This window comes from Ceratotherium simum, chromosome X, assembly GCF_057802395.1.
Source record: "Ceratotherium simum simum isolate JZ-2026a chromosome X, ASM5780239v1, whole genome shotgun sequence".
NCBI lineage: Eukaryota > Metazoa > Chordata > Mammalia > Perissodactyla > Rhinocerotidae > Ceratotherium > Ceratotherium simum.
In genome coordinates this window covers 98,818,498-98,839,583 of record NC_141940.1, presented here as the reverse complement: position 1 = coordinate 98,839,583, position 21,086 = coordinate 98,818,498, and the positions used below count along the sequence as shown (strand labels likewise).

The following is a 21,086-nucleotide window of genomic DNA, read 5'->3' as shown; positions in this document are numbered from 1 at the left end:
ACATTAATATATAATTGTTTAACTGTTTCAAACCATACAATACACAAGGTAAAAAGTGATACTCTCCCTTTTCTTTTCTGTAATTTATCCCTTCCCCTATTGGTGGACATTTTAGTTGTTTTCTTTTAACTTGCTTCTACAAACAGCATTGCAAGGAAAATTCTTGCTTGTTTTTTCTTTATCCATTCATGTTATTATTTCTGCTGTATAGATTCTAAGAACTGTGGTCATGGGATATAACATTTAAATTTTGATAGATGCCACCAAATAGCCCTCCAAAAACAGCATACAGATGATTCATAGAACAGTAGTGTTAACTCCCTAGTTCATATTATCAAGGTTGCAATGATAGCAGCTGCTCCTAGACATACTGACTTGGCCTTAACTCCAGACAATAGCTGACTTAGTTTCCTTCCCCTTGCCTGTTGACCATTGGTGGAACAACCGCAGTGCCTGACTCCCTTAACCAATCAGTGAAGGAGACTGGGATAGGGTGAGAGGACACGGTAGAGACTGGTAGAAGCCTATTTCTGCAGAGACCATGAAACAGAGAAAAACTAATAACCCATGGGCCATACTGACCCACAGACACGTTTTCTTTGGCCTGTACAATGCTAGGCAACAACAGTGTTTAAAAAAATCAGAATCAGTGCCAACTGTTAAGGGAGCAGTGCTAAATCCCCACTCATGATGTTTCCTTCCATGTGCTTCTCTGTGCGGAGAATCATCAATTCATATAACATTCCTGATCTTTCTTTACTCCCTCACTCATTCCTGCCCTGGGAGGTGGGGTGGCTTCTTCTTACCTTCCTCTTTGTAGTTCACCAGAGAGGGTATATTTCTCTTATGATTGGGTGGTAATTCTAATTCTGGCGTTCAATGTTAAAAAGATCAGCTTTCCTCAGGTAAGTTCCATTCTCCAACAGAAAGGTGACATTTTGATTGTAATCGATCTTTCTCCTCGTCTCTTAATCTATCTTTCTCCTCGTCTCTTAATTTGTTCAGAACTCAGGTAGGAAAGAGGCGTACTATTTATTGGGCCCCCTTAAGTCCAAACACCAATGTTGAAAAACATTGAAATTTTGAAATTGAGAGATTTCACATCATAATCGATAATTCAGAATTTGTCACAAAACTGGAAGATTAGGGAACCCTGAACTCTTGTTTCTAAGTGTTGATAATGGCTGGAGCTGAGATGTAGCTTCCTTCTTTGAAGGGGCATGTGTTATTCAACACATTATAGTCCTCACTATTCCCTATTGCTTTTCTGCTACTTAGACTGAGAGTCTATTGCTATTCAGCATCATGTGATAATAGAGTTGTACTAGACAGAATACTGGCCACTCAAATATGTCCACATCCTAATTCCCAGAACCTGTGAATATGTTACATGGAAAAAGAAACTTTGCAGGTGTGATTAAGTTAAGGATCTTGAGATGCAGAAGTTATCCTGAGTGGGCCTAATGTAATCACAAGGGTCCTAATAAGGGAAAGATGGAGGCAGGAGGCTCAGAGTCAGAGAAGATGACAGAAACAGAGGTCAGAGAGGAGAGAGATTTGAAAATGCTACACTTCTGGCTTTGAAGATGGAACCACTAACCAAGAAATGTGTAGCCTCTAGAAGCTAGAAAAGGAAAGAAAACAGATGCTCTTCTAGAGCCTCCAGAAGGAATGCAGCTCTGCTTAAACCTTGATTGTAATCCACTAAGACCATTTTGATCCCCAGAACTGTAAGAGACTAAATTTGTGTTCTTTTAGGCCACCAAGTTTAAGCATCAATAGGAAACTAATACAAGAATTAAGGAGAAAGTAAAACATTTCTTATATCTATCCCAAGAGGGAAAACAGAAACTAGATCAAGATGGCAATGTATTTCAATAACATGAGAGAGCATTTCTTTGTGGAAGCGTAGTGGGCATTGTTGATTGCTTACCAGCATCCAATACTCACCTCACCTTTCTCACCACATGACCCAGCAATTACCTTCCTAGGCATATACCCAAGAGAAATGAAAACATATATCCACACAAAAACTTGTTCATAAATGTTCATAGCAGCATTTTTCATAATAGCAAATATGAGAAACTAAATGTCTATCGACTTATGAATGGATAAATACAATGTAGTATATCAAAAAAAAGTACCTTAATTTTTGTCAAAATATTCAGCCCTCTTCCATATCTCTGATATACTTTAAGGAAAGCTAACACTTCTCTGGTCTAAGTGTAATTCTATCCTTGCTACACTGAATCATTCAGGAGCCTAAATTTAAGCGAGTCAATACACAGAATTTTCCAGATTAGGAGATTGGCTCATTAAAGGACAGCTTGGCTGTTCTGGCATCTCACTTTTTTTCTTTTATTATGTCTCTATCCAGTGGTGTATCATGGGGAGTGGTGGAAGTGGTCTTCACTGGGTGAAAGCAATAAGGGATGCAATGTTTGTAGAGAATTTAAAGACAATAAAACAACCAAAAGTTGATCTGCTTTTTTTATGTTTGTTTTTTTGCATGAAATTGTCTTTATTTTATCTTCATTTTTTAATTGAAATTTTTATTGATATAATTATAGATTGATATGCAGTTGTAAGAAATAATACAAATACATCCTCTGTATCCTTTTCCCATTTTCCCCCAACGGTAACATTTTGCAAACCTATACTACAATATCACGACTAGGGTGTCGACATTGATAAATCCGCCAACCTTATTCAAATGTCCCCAGTTTTACTCGTACTCATCTGTATTTAGTTCTACACAATTTTATAATGTGTAGGTTTGTGTATCTACCATCACAGCCAAGACACTGAACAGTTCCAAAACCACAAGGACTCCTCATGTTGGCCTTGTATAACCAAACCCACATCCCTCCTGCTCCCCTCCTGCTCCCCCATCCACTATTTCTAACCTCTGGCACCCACTAATCTGTTTTCCATTTTTAAACTGTTGTTTAAAAAATGTTATATACATGGACTCGTACTGTATGTGTTCTTTTAGGATTGACTTTTTTACTCAGCATAATTCTCTAGAGATTCATGCAAGTTCTTGTGTGTATCAGTAATTTGCTCCTTTTTTTCTGAGTAATATTCCATGTATGTACCACAGTTTGTTAAACCATTCACCCATTAAAGGACATCTAAGTGGTTTCTAGGTTTTTGCTGTTACTAATAAAGCTGTTATGAACATTCACGTACAGGTTTTTGTGTTCTGCTTTCTATCACCCTATGCTGGTGATTCTAAGCCATCTACCAGACCATTCCCATCAACCTGCTCCCTGCCTAACATATCACTCTCTCTGCCACAATCGCTGCAGACACCATTTGCAACACTGCTGCTGGCGTTGCTGGCGTTGGAGTTTGTTCTGACTTCCCTGGATCGGAGGGTGGTAGAGAGAGAAGGCAGCTGTGGTGACAGCTCTGCCAATAAGAAAACTTGGACCAATCCTTGCCAAGACTTCTGCGTCTCTCATTTGCTTCATCTGCTCTGTTTTCCCCGTTGACTAATGCTTTCCTTATTTTCTGATCCAAAATTCAGAGAGAACTACTTTGCTTGGCTTAACATACCCCAGCCACTTTATGGATTAAAAATCAGTCTATGGATAAACCATCATTGGGTCAGGTGCTCATGCCTAGTGCAATATGTAACCATTCCTGGGTAAAGAACATCTACTTCTCCAAACTATGGGGCAGGGTTATTCTAACTGTGGGCTGTGCAATTTCGTGTGTGTGTGTGTGTGTGTGTAATTTCTGCTAACAGAAGGCATTGAATGGGCCATGACTGCCATGTTCAGGATGCATGGAAGATTCTTTAGGTAGACTACATATCCATCTTAGCCACAAAAGAGCAAAAATCAATAAAAGACAAAATGTTGACCTTTTTATAATAACGTTCATTAAAATAAGCTTGTAAAATGAACTCCAAGATAATAAGACATAAAACTATCTGTAAACCAGTGAAAAGTCAGGTGATATATATCAAAAAAGGAATACTTGAGTTTTGGAAAAATTGATTTGTAGCCCTTCATTCTTTTAATAAAGAGAGTACAGATTTGGTTTACTGATAAGGTCCCTCTGAGTCCAAGATAATAAAACACAATATATAAAAGTGCTTCGTGTTCCATTATTTATAACATAATAGTAAAAAAAAAAAAATCTCTCAGATCATTAAGGTATACTTTTTTAAGTGGCTAGGAAATGCTTCTTACTCTAATGCAGGGGTTGGTAAACTCTGGCCAGACTGTCACCTGTTTTTGTAAATAAAGTCTTATTGGAACACAGTCACACCTATTCATTTACTTATTGTATATGGCTACTTTCACACTACAATAGCATACTTGAGTAGCTGCAAAGACCTGCAAAGTCTCAAATATTTACTATTTGACCCTTTACAGAAAAAGTTTCCTTTAATTATTGAGACCCTTGTTCTAATCCTGATCATTTTGGGTGGTATTCTGCATGACCATTAGCTGTGAAAGCCTACGTTAACTCATGCACCTTAACCCGAATTCCTAGCCTACAAAATTAAAGGTTAAGTAAAGGTCAGTATGTACCACAATCTAATAATTTTCATGGAGATTTTCTCCATAAGGCATTATAAGGGATGAAAATGAGCTGCCAGAACTTTCATTAAGTAATAATACTGCCTCATGTAAAATTCTGACCTGAGAAACCCAGGTTGAAATATCTCAAGTTAGAAGCTGGCATAAATAAAAATCTATCTAAAAAGATGAAGTATTCAGTAAAACAAAAAGGTATGTATTTTGGCATGAAGAAAGTTGAATATATATTACTGGATAAACCCAGGCATCAAATTCCTTGACCTGGTTAGGCAGAGCTGCAAAGAAAACTTTCCCATATGGTCTTCACCTTTAAAGGATCCCAGGGTAGGGGTAGCTGCCCACATTTTGTGTCCTATAGTGAAGATACATACCATACCATGGTGCTGCAAGTGTCTGCACGAAGTTCCAGGTTCGTCCCTGAGATCCTTAGAAACGATTTTGGGAAGAGACACTCTTCATGAAGCAATTAGGGGCCATTTCTAATTAAGCCTGGATTGTCAATATATCCTACATACCCAAGGATGACATGGAGTGACATTAAGTAGGACCACAGTGAGAAATACAGGGTTTGCAATTAGACAAGGTAGGCCAGAACCTCCTGGACCACTGAGGTTAATGTATACTGATGGTGGCCATCTAAATCTTGTAACGGCTGAATTAAGATCATTTTATGGGGAATTTAATAAATATGCAAAGGTCAATTTTACTGAATTACTAGACATTGAAATGATAAGCCTCTTTAGCCACAAATATAGCTCCACCTTCTGGATTATAAAACAAATTCTCCTTGGGTAGATTCTAGTACACGGGGTGAAATTTTCAATTCATCTCTCAAACTTTGCTTTGGTGTCTGCTATAAGAAAGACCTGGTTCATTTGCCATAAAAAGTCACCGATTTTTCTCCCACTTTTTAAAAACTGTTATGAAGGACAGACAGGTTTTTTTAACTCAAATTTGGAAAATATCTGCAGCATCATAAGATTACTTTAAAAATGTGATGATGAATGTAGATGGTGAAAAAGCTTTCAGTGACTCATAATTAGGTAACACCCAACTTGGCAAGAAGAGCAAAAAAGTACTTTTTACTAGAGGAAATGTAATGAGATGTTGCCATCATTTAGGGCAGTATACTAGTACTTTACAAACATTAAATTACAGCTTTACAAAAATTCTAGTTACTACTTACATCTGAATACCCTAATTTTACATACTTAAAGTCCTTAACTAAAAAAAAAACAGCAACAATTCAATTGCAAGTTGACAAATAGGACAAAATTCCTTGCCAAAAATAGTCATTAAAAGTTAATCAATAGTTACAGAATATATTTTATACTGACTTTTTTTTAAATGAAATTTTGTGCTAAAATCATAAAATAAAAGGCATAAAATAGAAGCTATTAATTATGTTGTAATGGTGAGTGCTGGGCTCCGGTTGCTATTTTAATGGGCTTTATTCTGTACAATGTATCTACGTGGTCCAACATTCATTTCTCTTCCTCATTCCTCCTTTTTAGAATTTCTTAAGAGAAAGCACAATGCCATTTCTTTAACTATTCAATGATCATCAAGAAGCAAAAGTACAGCACAGGAAGATAATCTTTATTATATTTTAACTAGAAACAGAGCAGACAGCAAGTTCACGAGGTATTTTTGATTATTCTTCTTTTAAAATTAGGCTTCAGTAACAATAATCAAAGCGAGCCTTAACTGCACAGATATTTTGGTCACTATTATCACCTTCAAGGGCACAAAAGCCAGTAGCATAAAGTAACAAAAAGATAATTACTATGAGACTTTTTGATGTGCCAAAAATGTAGATCACTGCATTAAACTCTGTCCTTGTATTTTCTTAATATTCTCCTTAAACATTGAACAATTATCGTTACTCAGCAAAATATCAAACATGCACATAGTATTCCCACAAGAATACTATCTTAATATTGTCAATACTAATGCTAAGCTTTTCTTTATCCCCCAAATTCAATGAATCACGGCTCCACTCCCTATATAAATTAGTGTTAGTGGTAATATGCAAAATTGATTTTGTTTTCAAAGTTAAATAGCAGACTGACTTCGCATTTGGTGGCCAGCTGTGCACACTAATTTTTCATCTTTTATTTTCTTAATAAATTGAACTACATTTCATATGCCCTGAGATATTCAATAACCTGCTAATGAGTGTATACTTTTAATTTATACTTTACTCCATTCAATTTGAACCCCACATAATTAGTATTTAAAATTATTTACAGATGGTTTTAACTTAAGCAATGACAACAATTACTACTTACATAGTTAAACTGCTAATAAGGCCTTTAACTAAGAGTTGCATATTTTATGCATTTTTTTTACTTGCTAGGAGCAATTCTTAAAATTACATCTATAATTCTGTCAGCAATAAGTGCTTTTCATTTTGCTTACTTCTACATGAATAACCAGATTCACTTTTTTTCCTCTCTTGTAAAACAACTCTTTTTTTTTGTCTTCCCCAAATAATAAGTGTTAGTTGTCCCACTGAACAGGTGCCGAAAGAAATGTAGAATTTGAACAATATATTGATAACTATAATGCCTAGCAGAGAAATACGCTCATGATAGGCATTCAACAAATGTTTGTTCCACACGGAATGAGTGATTTGTAAGGCAGCTGTTGGGAGTCAGATACTTTCCATCATACACCATTACTAATTTTGTTTAACTAGGGAATTTGGGTTACCAGATTTAATTCGCCCTCAAATGTAAATCCAAGAATTTGAAATTTAAAACATTGTCTTAACAATTCTCGGAAAAAGTAAACTAGTTAATAATAGTTGCTACTGTAATATTAGTTGATATAAAAAAAAGAGCAGAATTACTTTCCACTAAATCATATGTACAACTAAGCGATGAAAAGAAATAAAAAACTAAGATGTGTTAGCTAATTATTATTTTCTCCACATTTATCCTTACAACTTTTTTTGTTCATATATTTATCCCTGTTAACTTCTCTAGCTGAAAGAGAATTGTTTTATCTGAATGGATTTCCCCATCTCCTCAGGTACATAATGCTAGTGAAAAGCCAGTGTAAATGTAAGATTGTATTTTCATGTCATGCCACGTTTCCATATTTGTTTTTCGCTGACATTAAATTATCCTATTTAAATGATGCTGTATAGAATATGAGATAATCTGCCAATTTACTATGAGATTGCTTGCTTATAACATTCAGTTTTTGTTGATAGCTTGGAAGCATACTGCACGCCTGTTATCTAGCACATTAATAAGTAACTACTACTCTTTTTTAGAAAGGATACACTGACAAATTCTTAAGTTAATGGCTTTGGCCAAACATTTTTAGTCTGTCACAGGACAATAGCAATGGCAAAAACATTGACGATACAGTTCATGGTTCGGTTTTCCCATCTTACAGTACAGGTTCCTGAAAATACACAGAAAAAGGACTTTGAAATACCAGCAAAACATCAAAATTACCAAGGAATATATACACATTTTTCATAAGTTGTTTTTTTTTTTTGTGAGGAAGATCAGCCCTGAGCTAACATCTATTGCCAATCCTCCTCTTTTTTTGCTGAGGAAGACTGGCCCTGGGCTAACATCCATGCCCATCTTCCTCTTCTTTATATGGGATGCCATCACAGCATAGCTTGACAAGCAGTGCGTCGGTGTGCGCCTGGGATCCCAACCTGCGAACACCGGGCCGCTGAAGTGGAGCACGTGCACTTAACCGCTGCGCCACTGGGCCGGCCCTTTCATAAGTTTTAATGTCTTACTTCCTGCAATCTGTTAAATCTTCACATTTCATATTTGTGTGAAGGCATACTTGTGACTAGGTACAAAGCAATTTTGTTGATAGTGTCTTTTCAGAACTTAATTCGAGTTAAGCATTTGATAATAAGTACACTCTTTGACTTTGCTATAAGTTGGATTTTGTTTGAATCAGCTTAAGGTCTCTTACCATCAGATGTGGTATCCCAAAAACATGAGCTGGCTGTGTGAAAGCCATATGCACTCCGCTGGACCACTGCACAGGTCACTAAAAATAAAGTTGCAGAGTGAGAACATTTTGAAACAAAGGAAAAGATATCTAAGATCTAATTCTTTTGAGTTCAGAGCTCTAAAAGCTGTAAAAGTAACGGAAAACAAAACACTCAGCAAATGGACTGAAAAAAATAAGTCTCTCATCTTGATTATCTACCACCACGATTTTGACCCCACTGGATCCCGTCTGTTTGTTGCCCATTGCCGTAACCATTGGTGATTATACTGCAGGAAAAATCTGGGCCAAATTATGTGCCTTGTCTTATGGGCATAATTCAGACACAGAAACGAAGAAAATATTCCATTTTACAAACAATTATTGCACGGCACTTCACAGACCTACATGTAAGGAGGCATGGGGCTACTGAAAGGAAGACAGTAGGGCTGAGTGGGTTTTGGTGGAAAGAGATAATTGATGCAAATGTAAAAGATGATGCTACCAAGGACAAGCAGATGGTTGGCAGGAGCTCAAACTACTTTTGAGTGGCAAAACATCTCCATCTTTTAGGTATTATCATTTATTATCTTTGGATGAATAAGTCAGAAGTCCTTCATACCCTATTAGTATCCAACTTGATTGTCCATCATTCGTTTACATTCTCTAAATTCAGAGAAAACCAGAAGGACAAAGGTGAGGAAACTAGTGAGGAAGGATAGTGATACTTACCAATATATTTATAAGCTTTTCCCAACTTGACCAAATGTGCTAAGGATTGTTCCACTATACTTGCGGTCCATTGGTTGATGTTGTTATGATTGTAATCTTCACCACCCAAGACCCCATCTATACACTAAAAGAGCAGAGGATAATTAAACAAATTATACACAAATTGCAGCAAAAATTTATTCAAAACATAAAATACATTTATAACCCAATAAAGCATCTTGGGAAATATGCATCTGGTAAATATTTATTATGCATTGTCTCTAATTGTTTTAGAATTTTCAAAGCATTTCTGCATGCATTATTTCACTCTGTGAGACACTATAGGCCATATAAAGATAAATATCACATGGTCTCTGTTGTAAAGAACTGAACAATCTAGCAGAGAAGCTAATAAAAGAACTCTAGAACACAAGGAAGACTAACCAAGGGTGATAAGTTATGTCATAAAAGGATTATGGGGGGGTGGGTATTAAAAAAGGGTGATACCAATTGGTTAAAGAATGGCTTTGAAATAGCCGGGATTTGAACTAGGTTTCAGATGGCAGAAACAAAGGATGAGACCAATTTAAAAATATAATTCTCATGTATAATAATTACATTCTCATTTACATTATATAATTGCTTAGCTATAAAACAACTAACACACCTACCACTATGAGTGAATCACCAACAAACACTACCTTTCAGGTATTCTAGAAAGGGAAAGTTAAATAATTTTCCACAGTACTTACCTGCATCCATTTCTGAAACCTGATTAACAGCATTGGTTTAGCATCACAATCCTAGTTTTTAAGGTCACCTCTGCTACCTACCCGCTGTGTGACCTTTTGCAAGTGACTTAACCTCTTGAAGCCCCTATTTTCCTAATCCCTAAAGTAGGGATAACAGTCTGATCTTATCAGGTTGTTGTGAGGATGAGGGGAAATCATGAATGTCAAGTGCTCAAACACAGTGACTGCCACAGAGTAAGTGCATAAGCAATGATATTATTATTATTATTATTATTATTATTATTATTATCATTATTGCTTTATTTTTCCAGTTTTATTGAGATATAATTGACAAATAACATTGTGTAAGTTTAAGGTGTACAACGTGATGATTTGATACACATATATACTGCGAAATGATTACCACCATAAGATTAGTTAACACATTCATCTCCTCACATAGTTACCTTTTGTGTGTGTGTGTGTGTGTATGTGGTGAGAACATTTAAGATCTACTCTCAGCAACTTTCAAGTACACAATACAGTATTGTTAACTATAGTCACTATGCTCTATATTATACTCCCAGAACTTATTTATCTTATAGCTGAAGCTTGTACCCTTTGACCAACATCTCCCCCACCCATCCTCCCACAACCACCATTCTACTCTCTGTTTCTAGGAGTTTGCCTTTTTTAGATTCCATATATAAGTGAGATCATACAGTATTTATCTTTCTCCGACTTATTTTGCTGCTATTATCTTATATTCAAGTGATAGAGCCCGGATAATAAAGCACTCATTCAATTCATGCATAGAATCCAGCTTAATAACACACACACACACACAAACATGCAGCTTTCATTTACTACAACTGGACTATAGTAAAGATTCATAAAGGCACAAATTAATATGGAATGTTAAGCTGGATAGTATAAAATCTTCATTAATGATAAAATGTAAAAAAAGAAATTAAATTTAGAAATGCTGAAGAAAGTAAAGTGGCTCAAATTATTCTAGAATGTTCAATAACATGACATTTAGGAGGGCTAGCGGCCCAAGGGTCAGGGGAACAGGGTTTTAATTCTGGCTTTACCATTCCCAAGCTGATGACCGTTGGGCAAACCTCTTCCTCTCCCCAGACTGCCTTTCCTTAATGGGAAACTAAGAGCACTCGTTTTTCTTTCAGGTTTTCTAATAGGACAACTTGAAGTTCTGCTCTAAACAACAGAAAACATCATGGGGCTAAGGATCCCCCTGTAAATACCCTGCTAATTACTATTAATTAACATTTCACCTTCTTAATTATCATTAACCAGGAGGCCTACTAGATAACAAGGTCCTTCACCTGCTCTGTATTTCCAGGGCCAAACTCAGGACCTGGGCACATAGCAGGCACTCAATTAATGTTTGTGTTGAAGTAATAGCAGCTTTGATATACTCTCTGGGCATCTTGAATCAAATATACTTTAGACTAAGCTCCAAGTTAATTCCATTTGTAACTCACTTTTTCTTTTTAGAATTTGGGGGCAAATTCTATTCCTGAAAATACATAAAATATATGCATATCACTGATGAGTGAGTGGCTCTAAGACTTCTGAGGGAAAAAAATACTAGCATAGGGGCTCAGAGCAAGGAATCTAAGGAAAGAAAATAAGGAGATCAGCAACAGATAAGGAAAACAGAAATATCTGCTGCAATTGTGTAATCATCTAGGAAGTGTTGAAATATTTTAAAATAGTGTGCACTCTCTAAAGCCTTTCCAATGCCTCAATGGCACTGAGAGTTGGCTCATGGGAAGAGAGGAGGAGGGAAGAGGATGGACATGTAGCTGAAAGTTACCTGAAGCAAATCTGAGATTTCTTTGAAGTTTCAAACTTCATAGAAAAAATACAAGTGAAGCTTGCTTTTGACTCCATAATGTGTCAGAGTTTGCTTTTATTAAAAAATGTTTTTTGGTTAAATTATTTATATTATTTAACACCCTTCTGCAAATATCTAAGTAAAAAAAAATGATGCTGTAAATTGTACCCAGTGGCTTCTAGCACCATCTAGTCACTGCAGAGCATGTATATCCCAGTTTAAGCATGATTCTTTTAATTTAAGAAAACATCAAAGTAACACATGCACATGGTTTTCAAAATCCAACAGAACAGAAGAGCTTACAATGAAAAGCAAGAATCCCCTCCCCCACTCTTTGCCATCCCCAGTCCCCTTCCCCAGAGGAAACATCTTTAGTGTACAACTGTTTATTTCTTCTACAGGCTACTTACATATCTCCAAATAATGTTTATATTCCTATTTCTTGATTTATGAATTACAGACAACATCCCTAGAACTCCTGCTATGAGACACAAAAATTTAGTTCTCTCAGACCGCCTGCCACCTTCCTCCCCCACTTCCCTTAACATAGTGAATTCACCATTTTTACTTCAATATATTTACCTTGTTAGAAGTACATTTCTTTCCACTCCTGACATTTCCTTCCACACAGAGGACTTTTCCTTAGCATTTCTGGCCTCTTGTCCCACCTATTATTCCTGTCCATGGAGGTGGAGTGAGTTACCTGACTGGTGGGTGACAACTGGTGTTCCATCATTCTCATTTGGGAGAGCCAATCTCCCAAATGCCTTAGACTTAGGCATTTGGTCTCTCCTTCCCTCTCCACCCAGACCAACAAAAGGCACCAACCTGGCCAAGTGTTTCTCTCTGCTGACTCAAAGTTTCCCTTGGAAGCCTCTTCCAAGGTCTGAACTGAGCAGGTAGGAAGTTTGCAAAACAAGCTCCAATCTCCAACTCAGTCTCTACCAATAATAAAGGTGGTATTTTTTTCTCTTTCTAGTGACTTTTCGGTTCAGAATGTGGGCAAAGAAGAAGGTACTATTTAAAAGACTCTTCCAACACCCTAGCATCCTTTTCTTCACGTTCCATCAACCGAGGGCAGTCTCTCTTGACTTCCCACTTTGAAAAATGAGGCTGTTTTCACTCCTGCCCTTCCCATGCCCGCCATCCTCTCTTCCACCTCTCATTTGCCCTCATTTGTGCTTTTGCATTGTTAAGGTATCGAAAACATTTGCATTCTATTTTAGTAATTACATATTCCTACCCACATAGTTCTAATACATGATTCTGAACTATTAAAATATGGCAGGAGTTTCAAGTGCCTGTCTAGTCCTCTCAGACCTCAAGTTGATCCCAGTTGTACAAGGCCAGCCCCTGGGTGAGTTCTGGGTGAGCTTGTAACCTGAGCACTGGAGCAGGTGAGGCACTGTCTCAGGATGGACTGATGAGGTGCTCAGTGCCCAGGGGGCAAGCCAATCTGGCCTAGACTCAAGGCAGGTAGGGCCTGCTAGGAAACAGGTCCCAACAGCCATACCCACAGTACAAGCCTGCCTCCCGGGCCAGCTCATTTTTTTTTTTTTTTTAAGATTTTATTTATTTTATTTTTCCCCCCAAAGCCCCAGTAGATAGTTGTATGTCATAGCTGCACATCCTTCTAGTTGCTGTATGTGGGACTCGGCCTCAGGATGGACGGAGAAGTGGTGCCTCGATGCGCACCCGGGATCCGAACCCGGGCCACCAGCATTGCAGCGCGCGCACTTAACCACCAAGCCACAGGGCCGGCCCCGGGCCAGCTCATTTTTTTCTAGGATTTGGCACAGTTAAAAATGACTCAGGACTATTAAAAGTGTTCATAAATACCTTATCCACAGTGTAGTTTATATGTGATACCACCAGAATAATTAAACTTCCTCTGCCAGAACTGATTCCCAAAGAGAACTTCTTGTCTATTTGCTTAACAGGAGGACCAGATTTCATGTTTCAAATATTTTTCTTAGGATTTTGATTTAATATCATATCAGTGTCTAAAAGATATTAAGCAATTACTTTTCCCATTATATTGGGCTAAAAAAAGCATACAATGACCCAAAGCAGGTATTTCTACGGTCTTTTATTTATTTAACATATATATATATATATATAACATATATGTAATATTAGACATAATTTACCTATATAAAAGTATATATATGTCAAATATATACATGTTAAATGTTAATGCTATACAAATATATATATACTTTATATATATGATGCTATAAAAGGATATATTTAATATATAAAAGTATATTTAAAAGTACATATATATATACTTTTACAATATTAATATTTAAAATAATATTTGGCCTATTGAAATAAAAGTTCTTTTACTCAAAGACAGGGCATCAATTTTAGGAAACAGCAAACCAATTTTCTAGATTAATACTTAAACATCACTTTCAGAGTAAGCCCCAGGATGCCTGATGGCATACAACAAAACATAGAAGCACCCCTATAAAGAGCTAGCGAATAAATATTAAAAATCTTGCTTTAATACTAAGGTTCTTAACTTTGTACTGAAAGTCAAAACACAACTTTTTAAAACTTCAATGTAGCAGGCTTCAGGATGAACAGATGTAAAACTCACCTCTTTAACGATATTGTGGGCTTCATCAGCATTGAAGCCAACCTAAAGGGGGAAAACAGATAAAGCTACTTTCAACACAGACTTCCTTTTATTTGAAGCTATGATGATACACAGAACACCCTAGGCTGGTCTAGACAGGTGTTAGTGACAGGAGACCATAGTGGGGAGGGGCATCTGGTCTCCTGAGGCTGCTAATCCTACCTCGAACACTTAAAATTACAGAATGCTTTCCCCACACACCTCCCTGGAGATTCTGATTCATTAGGTCTGGGGCAGAGCCTGGGCAACTACATTTTTTAACAAAGTGCTTTACTGGTGATTCTGCTGAACACCTTATATTGAGAATCATTGTATTGTAAAGCTCAGGAAGTAGATATAAAGATGTATGTGTTATCACTATACAGGAAATGTTCCATGAGAAGAGAACGCTTAATAGATTATTTTCAATTTTGTTTTTAACTTATGCTAGGCAAAAATGTGGCTTTCCTGAATTAAAGATTATAAAAACACTTGAACATTCAAAATTAATGTCACTTTAATACTATATAATAGGTCTGGAAACTTAGTTTTTCCTTGGAGTGGCTTGTTAGAATCTTGAGTTAAAAGCAACTATTAATGACATCCAAGTGTCCTAGAGTAGAGACCTAGGCTATGTGATAAGATTGAAATCTAAACCAAAACACTTCAGGTAATATATGATTTGTTTCCATGGAGATGCTTTTAGGTGATTTATGACATCAGCATTTTCATAAATCCCACTGTACAACTTAAAATTAGTTTAAAAAACAAGTAAATTTTGAAAATATCATCTTGAGTACACATTTAAAATATTTTCAACTCATTCAATTATACCACAGAATTACAACAACAAAGGAATAAAAATACCCTACATAATTAGGAATAGTTTGAAAAAAGGTCTCACATTTTGATCCTATTAAAATTATCATTTTACCTTAAAATAAAGCCTTTATCTATTTTCAAAACTGGCCTACAAATTAAATGATGTCCATTTCACTTTGATTTGGAAGGTCACCAAATAATCAGGATGTACTGGGTGACCATGGTAACACATGTAATTTTATTTCTTTTTAAATATATGTATTTAGGAAGTACTGCAGTACAGAAAGAATCCTCTTAGGAGTCAGGATTTGTTGGAGGATATGCCTGAGGGTGAAATTGCTTGTGCCTCAATTTCCAAAATAAAAATACTTTACCACTAACCTGTAAGTATGTACGCTACCTGCATCACAGAACTAATTCATTTAAATGTGGTTTTAGCTTCTACAGAAGCCTAGATCCTAAAGATGGACGGACCAGAAGCCCCTTCCAGGGGTCTGATAATAGACTATTTTATGTTGCATCTCCACCACGTGCCTACTTTTATTTCACTGCACCATTCACCTGTGGCTACCACTGGACAGAAAATGTCTTTGTCTATTCTGCCCTCGCAGGCCTGTCACAGGTTATGCTGGCACCCAACAGGCCTCATCCTCCTAGCGGTTAAAGTGAAGCCAGTGTTGTAGTTATGTAGTCAGAAGCCTGGGTTCAAATGGAGCATCTGTCATTCCTGGCAGTTTTAACTTTGGGCAAGTCACTTAGCGGCCATGAAAGTCCGAGTCCCCATCAGTAACAGGAAGATGATAACTGACATCATGGAGTTCTGGCGAGGTTTTGGGAAGCTGGAGTCAGTAAGCAAGGGCTCATAATCCCTTAAAGCACCTCCTTCCAGCCCACCCAGGTGAGACTGCCCGGGAGCAGGAGCAGCTCTGCCACTAGGGCCTCGCTCGCGGGGCTGCGGCACCTGCTTTGGGGACGCCAAGGGGCGGAGGAAGCAGCCGGGAAGACCGGTTTCCAAGGCCCGCCCTGCAGACGGGCGGCGCCTGCCACCCCATCCCTACCGCACGGACCCCGCGTCAGGCCCTCCATCCCTCGGCCCCGACCCCACCGCCGGCCCCAAGAGCTCCCGGCAGCCCCAGCCACCCCGACTCTCAGCCCACCCTCAGGGTCTCGGGATGGGGGGACCGGGACGGGCGGGGCGGATCCATCCCCCGCCCCGAGGGGAGGACCCGGGCTCGGAGGACGCCGCACCCCAACTCTCCGGGCCACCCGGCGCCGGGAGGCCACCCGGCCGAGACCAAGCGCCAAGGCGGGCGGGGGCGAGGGTCGCTCGCAGGCAGCTGAGGGGCGGTACCTCGTCGCAGTGGCGATGGTACTCCTCCATGGTGGCGCCGACTCTGCCGGGGGCGGAGCGACGAGCAAGTCGAGCTCCGCGGCCGCGCACTGGCCTCCAGGGAGGCCCCGCCCCCTTTATATCCCGGGGCGGTCCCCACGCGGGCCCCGCCTGTGTGACGCACTGGCTCCGCCTTCCAGGGAGGGCCGGCAGTGTTCTGGGCGATGGAACGTTTCTCCCCGCTGCCTCCGAGCTTTCTGGAAACAAGGGATGGGTGTTAAAGAGCTGGAAATTGTGCCAGTGTGGATCCGATGGGGTGACCCAGTGTCAGTCCAGACGGCTCAGTATTGGTTGAGTGCCCAATGCTGTGGTTATTTGCACATATTCATTCATCATCATCCAGCAAAAAAGTGTAGTTAATGCAGTGGTGAACAAGACACTTTGATCTGTCCGCTTGCTAGCTATGTTACTTGGAAAAATTAACTTCCCACAGCCTCAGCTTTTTCATATGAAAACTTAAAATTATACCTATTTCACAGTTGGCTGTAAGGACCAAATGAGATGCTGTATATATAACATATAACTCCTAAAGTAGATTCTCCTACACCCCTCCTCCTCAATGACTGTAAAAAGAAATATTTGATTTATAGGAGAGAAAGTACAAATATCCTAAATTAAATGATAAATCTTGGGCCAGCCCCGGTTGCCTAGTGGTTAAGTTCAGCATGCTCTGCTTCAGCACGGGATTGGGTTCCAGGCACAGACGTACACCATTTGTCTGTCAGTGGCCATGCTGTAGCGGTGGCTCAGATACAAAAAGAGGAAGATTGGCAATAGATGTTAGCTCAGGGCAAATCTTCTTCAGTAAAAAAAAAGAAAAGATAAACCTTAGCAGAGCAATGATTACATTTACTTAAAAGTTACTAAGTTCCAGGTGATCCTAAGGACTTCCTCAATTAAACCCATAAGAACCCAGCAGTAACAGGGGTATTGGTGGGGTTCTGTCACCATCATTCTATTTTTCCAGATGAAACTGAGGTACAGAGAGTTTAAGTAATCTGCCCATGGTCACATATCCAGTAAGTAGTAGAAGAAAGGTTTAAACTCAAGTAGTCTGATAGCAGCACCCAAGTTCTTAACCACTGTACTAGTTTCCTATTGCTGCTGTAACAAACTACCATAAATTTAGTGGCTTAAAGCAGCAGAAACATTATTTTACAGTGCTAGAGGTCAGAAATCTAAAATGGGTCTGTAGGACTATGTTCCTTCTGGAGGCTCTAGAGGAGAATCCATTTCCTTGCCTTTTCCAGGTTCCAGAAGCTGTCTGCATCTCTTGGCTCATGACCCCTTCCTCCACCTTCAAAGACAGCAAAGTAGCATCTTTTCTCCTCTCTGACCTCTACTTCCATCCTCATGTCTTCTCCTCCTGTCTCCCTCTCAAGATCCTTAACTTAATCATATCTGCAAAGTGCCTTTTGCCATGTAAGATAATATAGTCACAGGTTCCAGGGATTCAGATGTAGACATCTTTTGGGGGAGAATTATTCAGCTTACCACACCCAGTATTCTGTTTTGCTCCCCGAAATCAAAGTTGGAAGGTTCGTTAGTCTTCTAGTCCAACTCTCTTATTTTACAAATAAAACTGGAGCTCAGACAGGTGGAATAACTTGCACAAGAGCACATAGGTGTTAACTGGACCCCCGGGCTTCTGAATCTCAGGCCCCTCCATTCTCTGCTCTCATTTTCTGAGCTAGGCTGAACCAAATTGGCCTGTTCATTTGATAATGTGCAGTTTGTTACTGGTTCTCCTAAGTTGTGGGTCAAGTCAAGGTTACTGCAGAAAAGCTGCATTTGTAATTCATAGAGGAAGACTATTTCTCCTCTTTCAAGATATTTTTTATACCAAAGTTATTATCCCATGAGCAATTCCAATATTATATGAGGAGGCTTAGTGTTGTCCTTGTGACCACCAAACTTACTTCCCTAAGGAATTGTTTCTGTGTCTAGGTAGGTCAAACACAGAAGTAAGATAATCTTAAAACTGGAAGGGCCACTCTATCACATCTCAGGTTTATGTTGCGTGGTAACATGATAAATATAAAGTGAAGTGAAGAATGTTCCAGTTGCCATCTCTGCATAATAAATTACCCCAGAATTTAGCAGTATATTTAATTTATTGTATTATGCTCATGGGTTCTATTGGTCAAAACTTTGAACAGGGCGTAGCAGGGATACCGTGTCTCTGCTCCATGATGTCTGGGGCCTGAGCTGGGAAGATTCAGAGACTGGAGGTAAATGGGGCTGGAACCATCCGAAGACCTGTTCAACACACATGTCTGGCACCTGGGCTGGAACAAATCAAATTTTAGGACTGTCAACTGGAGCACCAACACATGGCCTTACCAAGTGCTTGGCTTCCTAACATCATGGCAGTCTTAGGGGTAGTCAGACATCTTACATGACAGCCCAAAGTTCCAAGTGTGAGTGTTCCATTGAGCAAGGCAGAAGCTACATCACTTTTTAGTCTCACAAGTCACACAGCATCACTTCCACCATTTTCTAATCACTGAAGCAGTCACGGCCCACTCAGACTCAAGGGGAGGGGACATAGAACCTACCTTTCGATGGCAGAAGTATCAAATAGTTTTGGGACCATGCTTTAAAACCACTACAGCTTCATTAGTTAGTATCCTGGTTGCAAGTAAGAGAAGATTCAAGTAGGATGGGCTGAAATAATAATGACATTTGTTTTCTGGCATAGCCAGAAATACAGAGGTAGAGATGTTCCAGATTACTTCAGTTGTTCAACAATTTTTCAGGGCCTCTGTGCTTCCTATCTTTTCATCCTACTAGTCTCAGCATTCTAGCAATATTTAGTCTCATGGTCACACATGGCTGCAGCAGTTCTGGTATCACAAGGAATGAAGTTATCACATCGAATGAAGAAGATGGACATTGCCTTGGGTTGATCAACTTTTCTTAGGAAGGCAAACCTTTCCTTCAAGTCCCCAGGAGTCTTCTCAGGTCCCATTGGCCAAGATTGGGCCATGTGATTCCTTGCTTGACAAAACCTACGGGAAATCAAATGTTTGGCATTTTCATCTTCTATGGTAAAAAGTGAGTTCTGCTAGAAAGAAAAAAAGGGATGTGAAATAATTGTTGGTATAATTCTCCTTTCCAACTCTTTCCATGCCATGGTCCATATATAAAAGATGATAATATTTACATGGTACATTGGGGTAAACTAGAGAGGCTTTGGGTGCATTCTTTTAGGGTTTGGTTAAAAAATATTTGTTTACATTATATAATGACAAGGAAAAAATAAAATAGAAAAGATGTTAAAAATTGAATTTGTAAAAACTTCCAAATAAAATATTTCAAATGTTTTTTAGTGAGACCTTCAATCTTGCTTTCATGAACATAACATTTTATATCTGGACTTATGCTTAAAATAGCTGTAAGTGGGGGCTGGCCCAGTGGCATAGTGGTTAAGTTCACGTGCTCCTCTTTGGTGGCCCGGGGTTCACGGGTTCGAATCTCGGGTGAAGACCTATGCACCGCTCATCAAGCCATGCTGTGGAGGCATCCCACATACAAAACAGAGGAAGATGGGCACAAATGTTAGCTCAGGGCCGATCTTCCTCACCAAAAAAAAATAGCTATAAGAAATTCCTGTTTGAGAGTTTTTAATAATTATTTTTCCTCCAAATATTAATAGATTCTATTGTTGAGAAGTGTTCTTCACAGAAGTAACTGATAAAACACTCAGAACCATTTTACAAACCATTCAAATTATATTTAAAGGCTTCTGTAATGGTAGTCTAAATAATTAGGACCAACTCTTTCACTGACAATTAGGAAGGTTATGCAAAATGTAATAGGCATTTGCTCAAAGGAATTGGAGCTTTAATGATGTGGGAGAAAATTGTGGATCTAAGACCTAGGAGAAGAACGAAAACTAGAAGCATGAGCAGGGCATTTGGGACAACTTTTCGCGTGGGGGTGAGAAAATGCAAAGCCTTTGCTCATGGGCCCAGCGATAAAATAATCGGATTCCACGGCTTGACAAGATGGAGGTCTTCAGTAACAAGCATACTTTGAGTTGAGACTCCAGGGATTACACCCTCCAAGGAAAGGGTGTAAAACAACAGAACTTGATCTTGCAGGGACTGAAGCTTGGTTTTAAATCACTTTAATCCCTGAAATTGAATTAAGGTGATCTGGCATTGCAAATGCCTCTAGCCAACTTCCAGAAGCAAATGTAAATTCTTTCTGGAGGAAGAAAACACCATCCTAGGCCTCAAATTCTGTATACAGTTGTTCACATACATCATCAGGTGCACAATAAAATATAACTAGTCACATAGAGAGACAAAACAACGTTATCATAAATCAACAGACAATGGGAACAGTCTAACTAGGGGTCTAGATGGTGAAATTATGAGAAATAGACTTTAAAATAACTATACTTAACGTATTC

At 38.7% G+C, this 21,086-nt stretch overlaps 1 protein-coding gene across 1 annotated transcript; it reads right to left on the bottom strand.

The window, feature by feature from the left end:
• Positions 1-6,134: 6,134 nt before the first annotated feature.
• On the bottom strand, positions 6,135-16,701 carry DYNLT3 (dynein light chain Tctex-type 3). The gene is made up of 5 exons (XM_004435048.3): positions 16,628-16,701; positions 14,437-14,478; positions 9,261-9,384; positions 8,511-8,588; positions 6,135-7,973 (listed from the first exon to the last, which is right to left on the bottom strand). The coding sequence occupies exons 1-5, from the start codon at positions 16,655-16,657 to the stop codon at positions 7,897-7,899; spliced, it is 351 nt and encodes a 116-aa protein (XP_004435105.1). The 5' UTR covers positions 16,658-16,701; the 3' UTR covers positions 6,135-7,896.
• Positions 16,702-21,086: the final 4,385 nt, after the last annotated feature.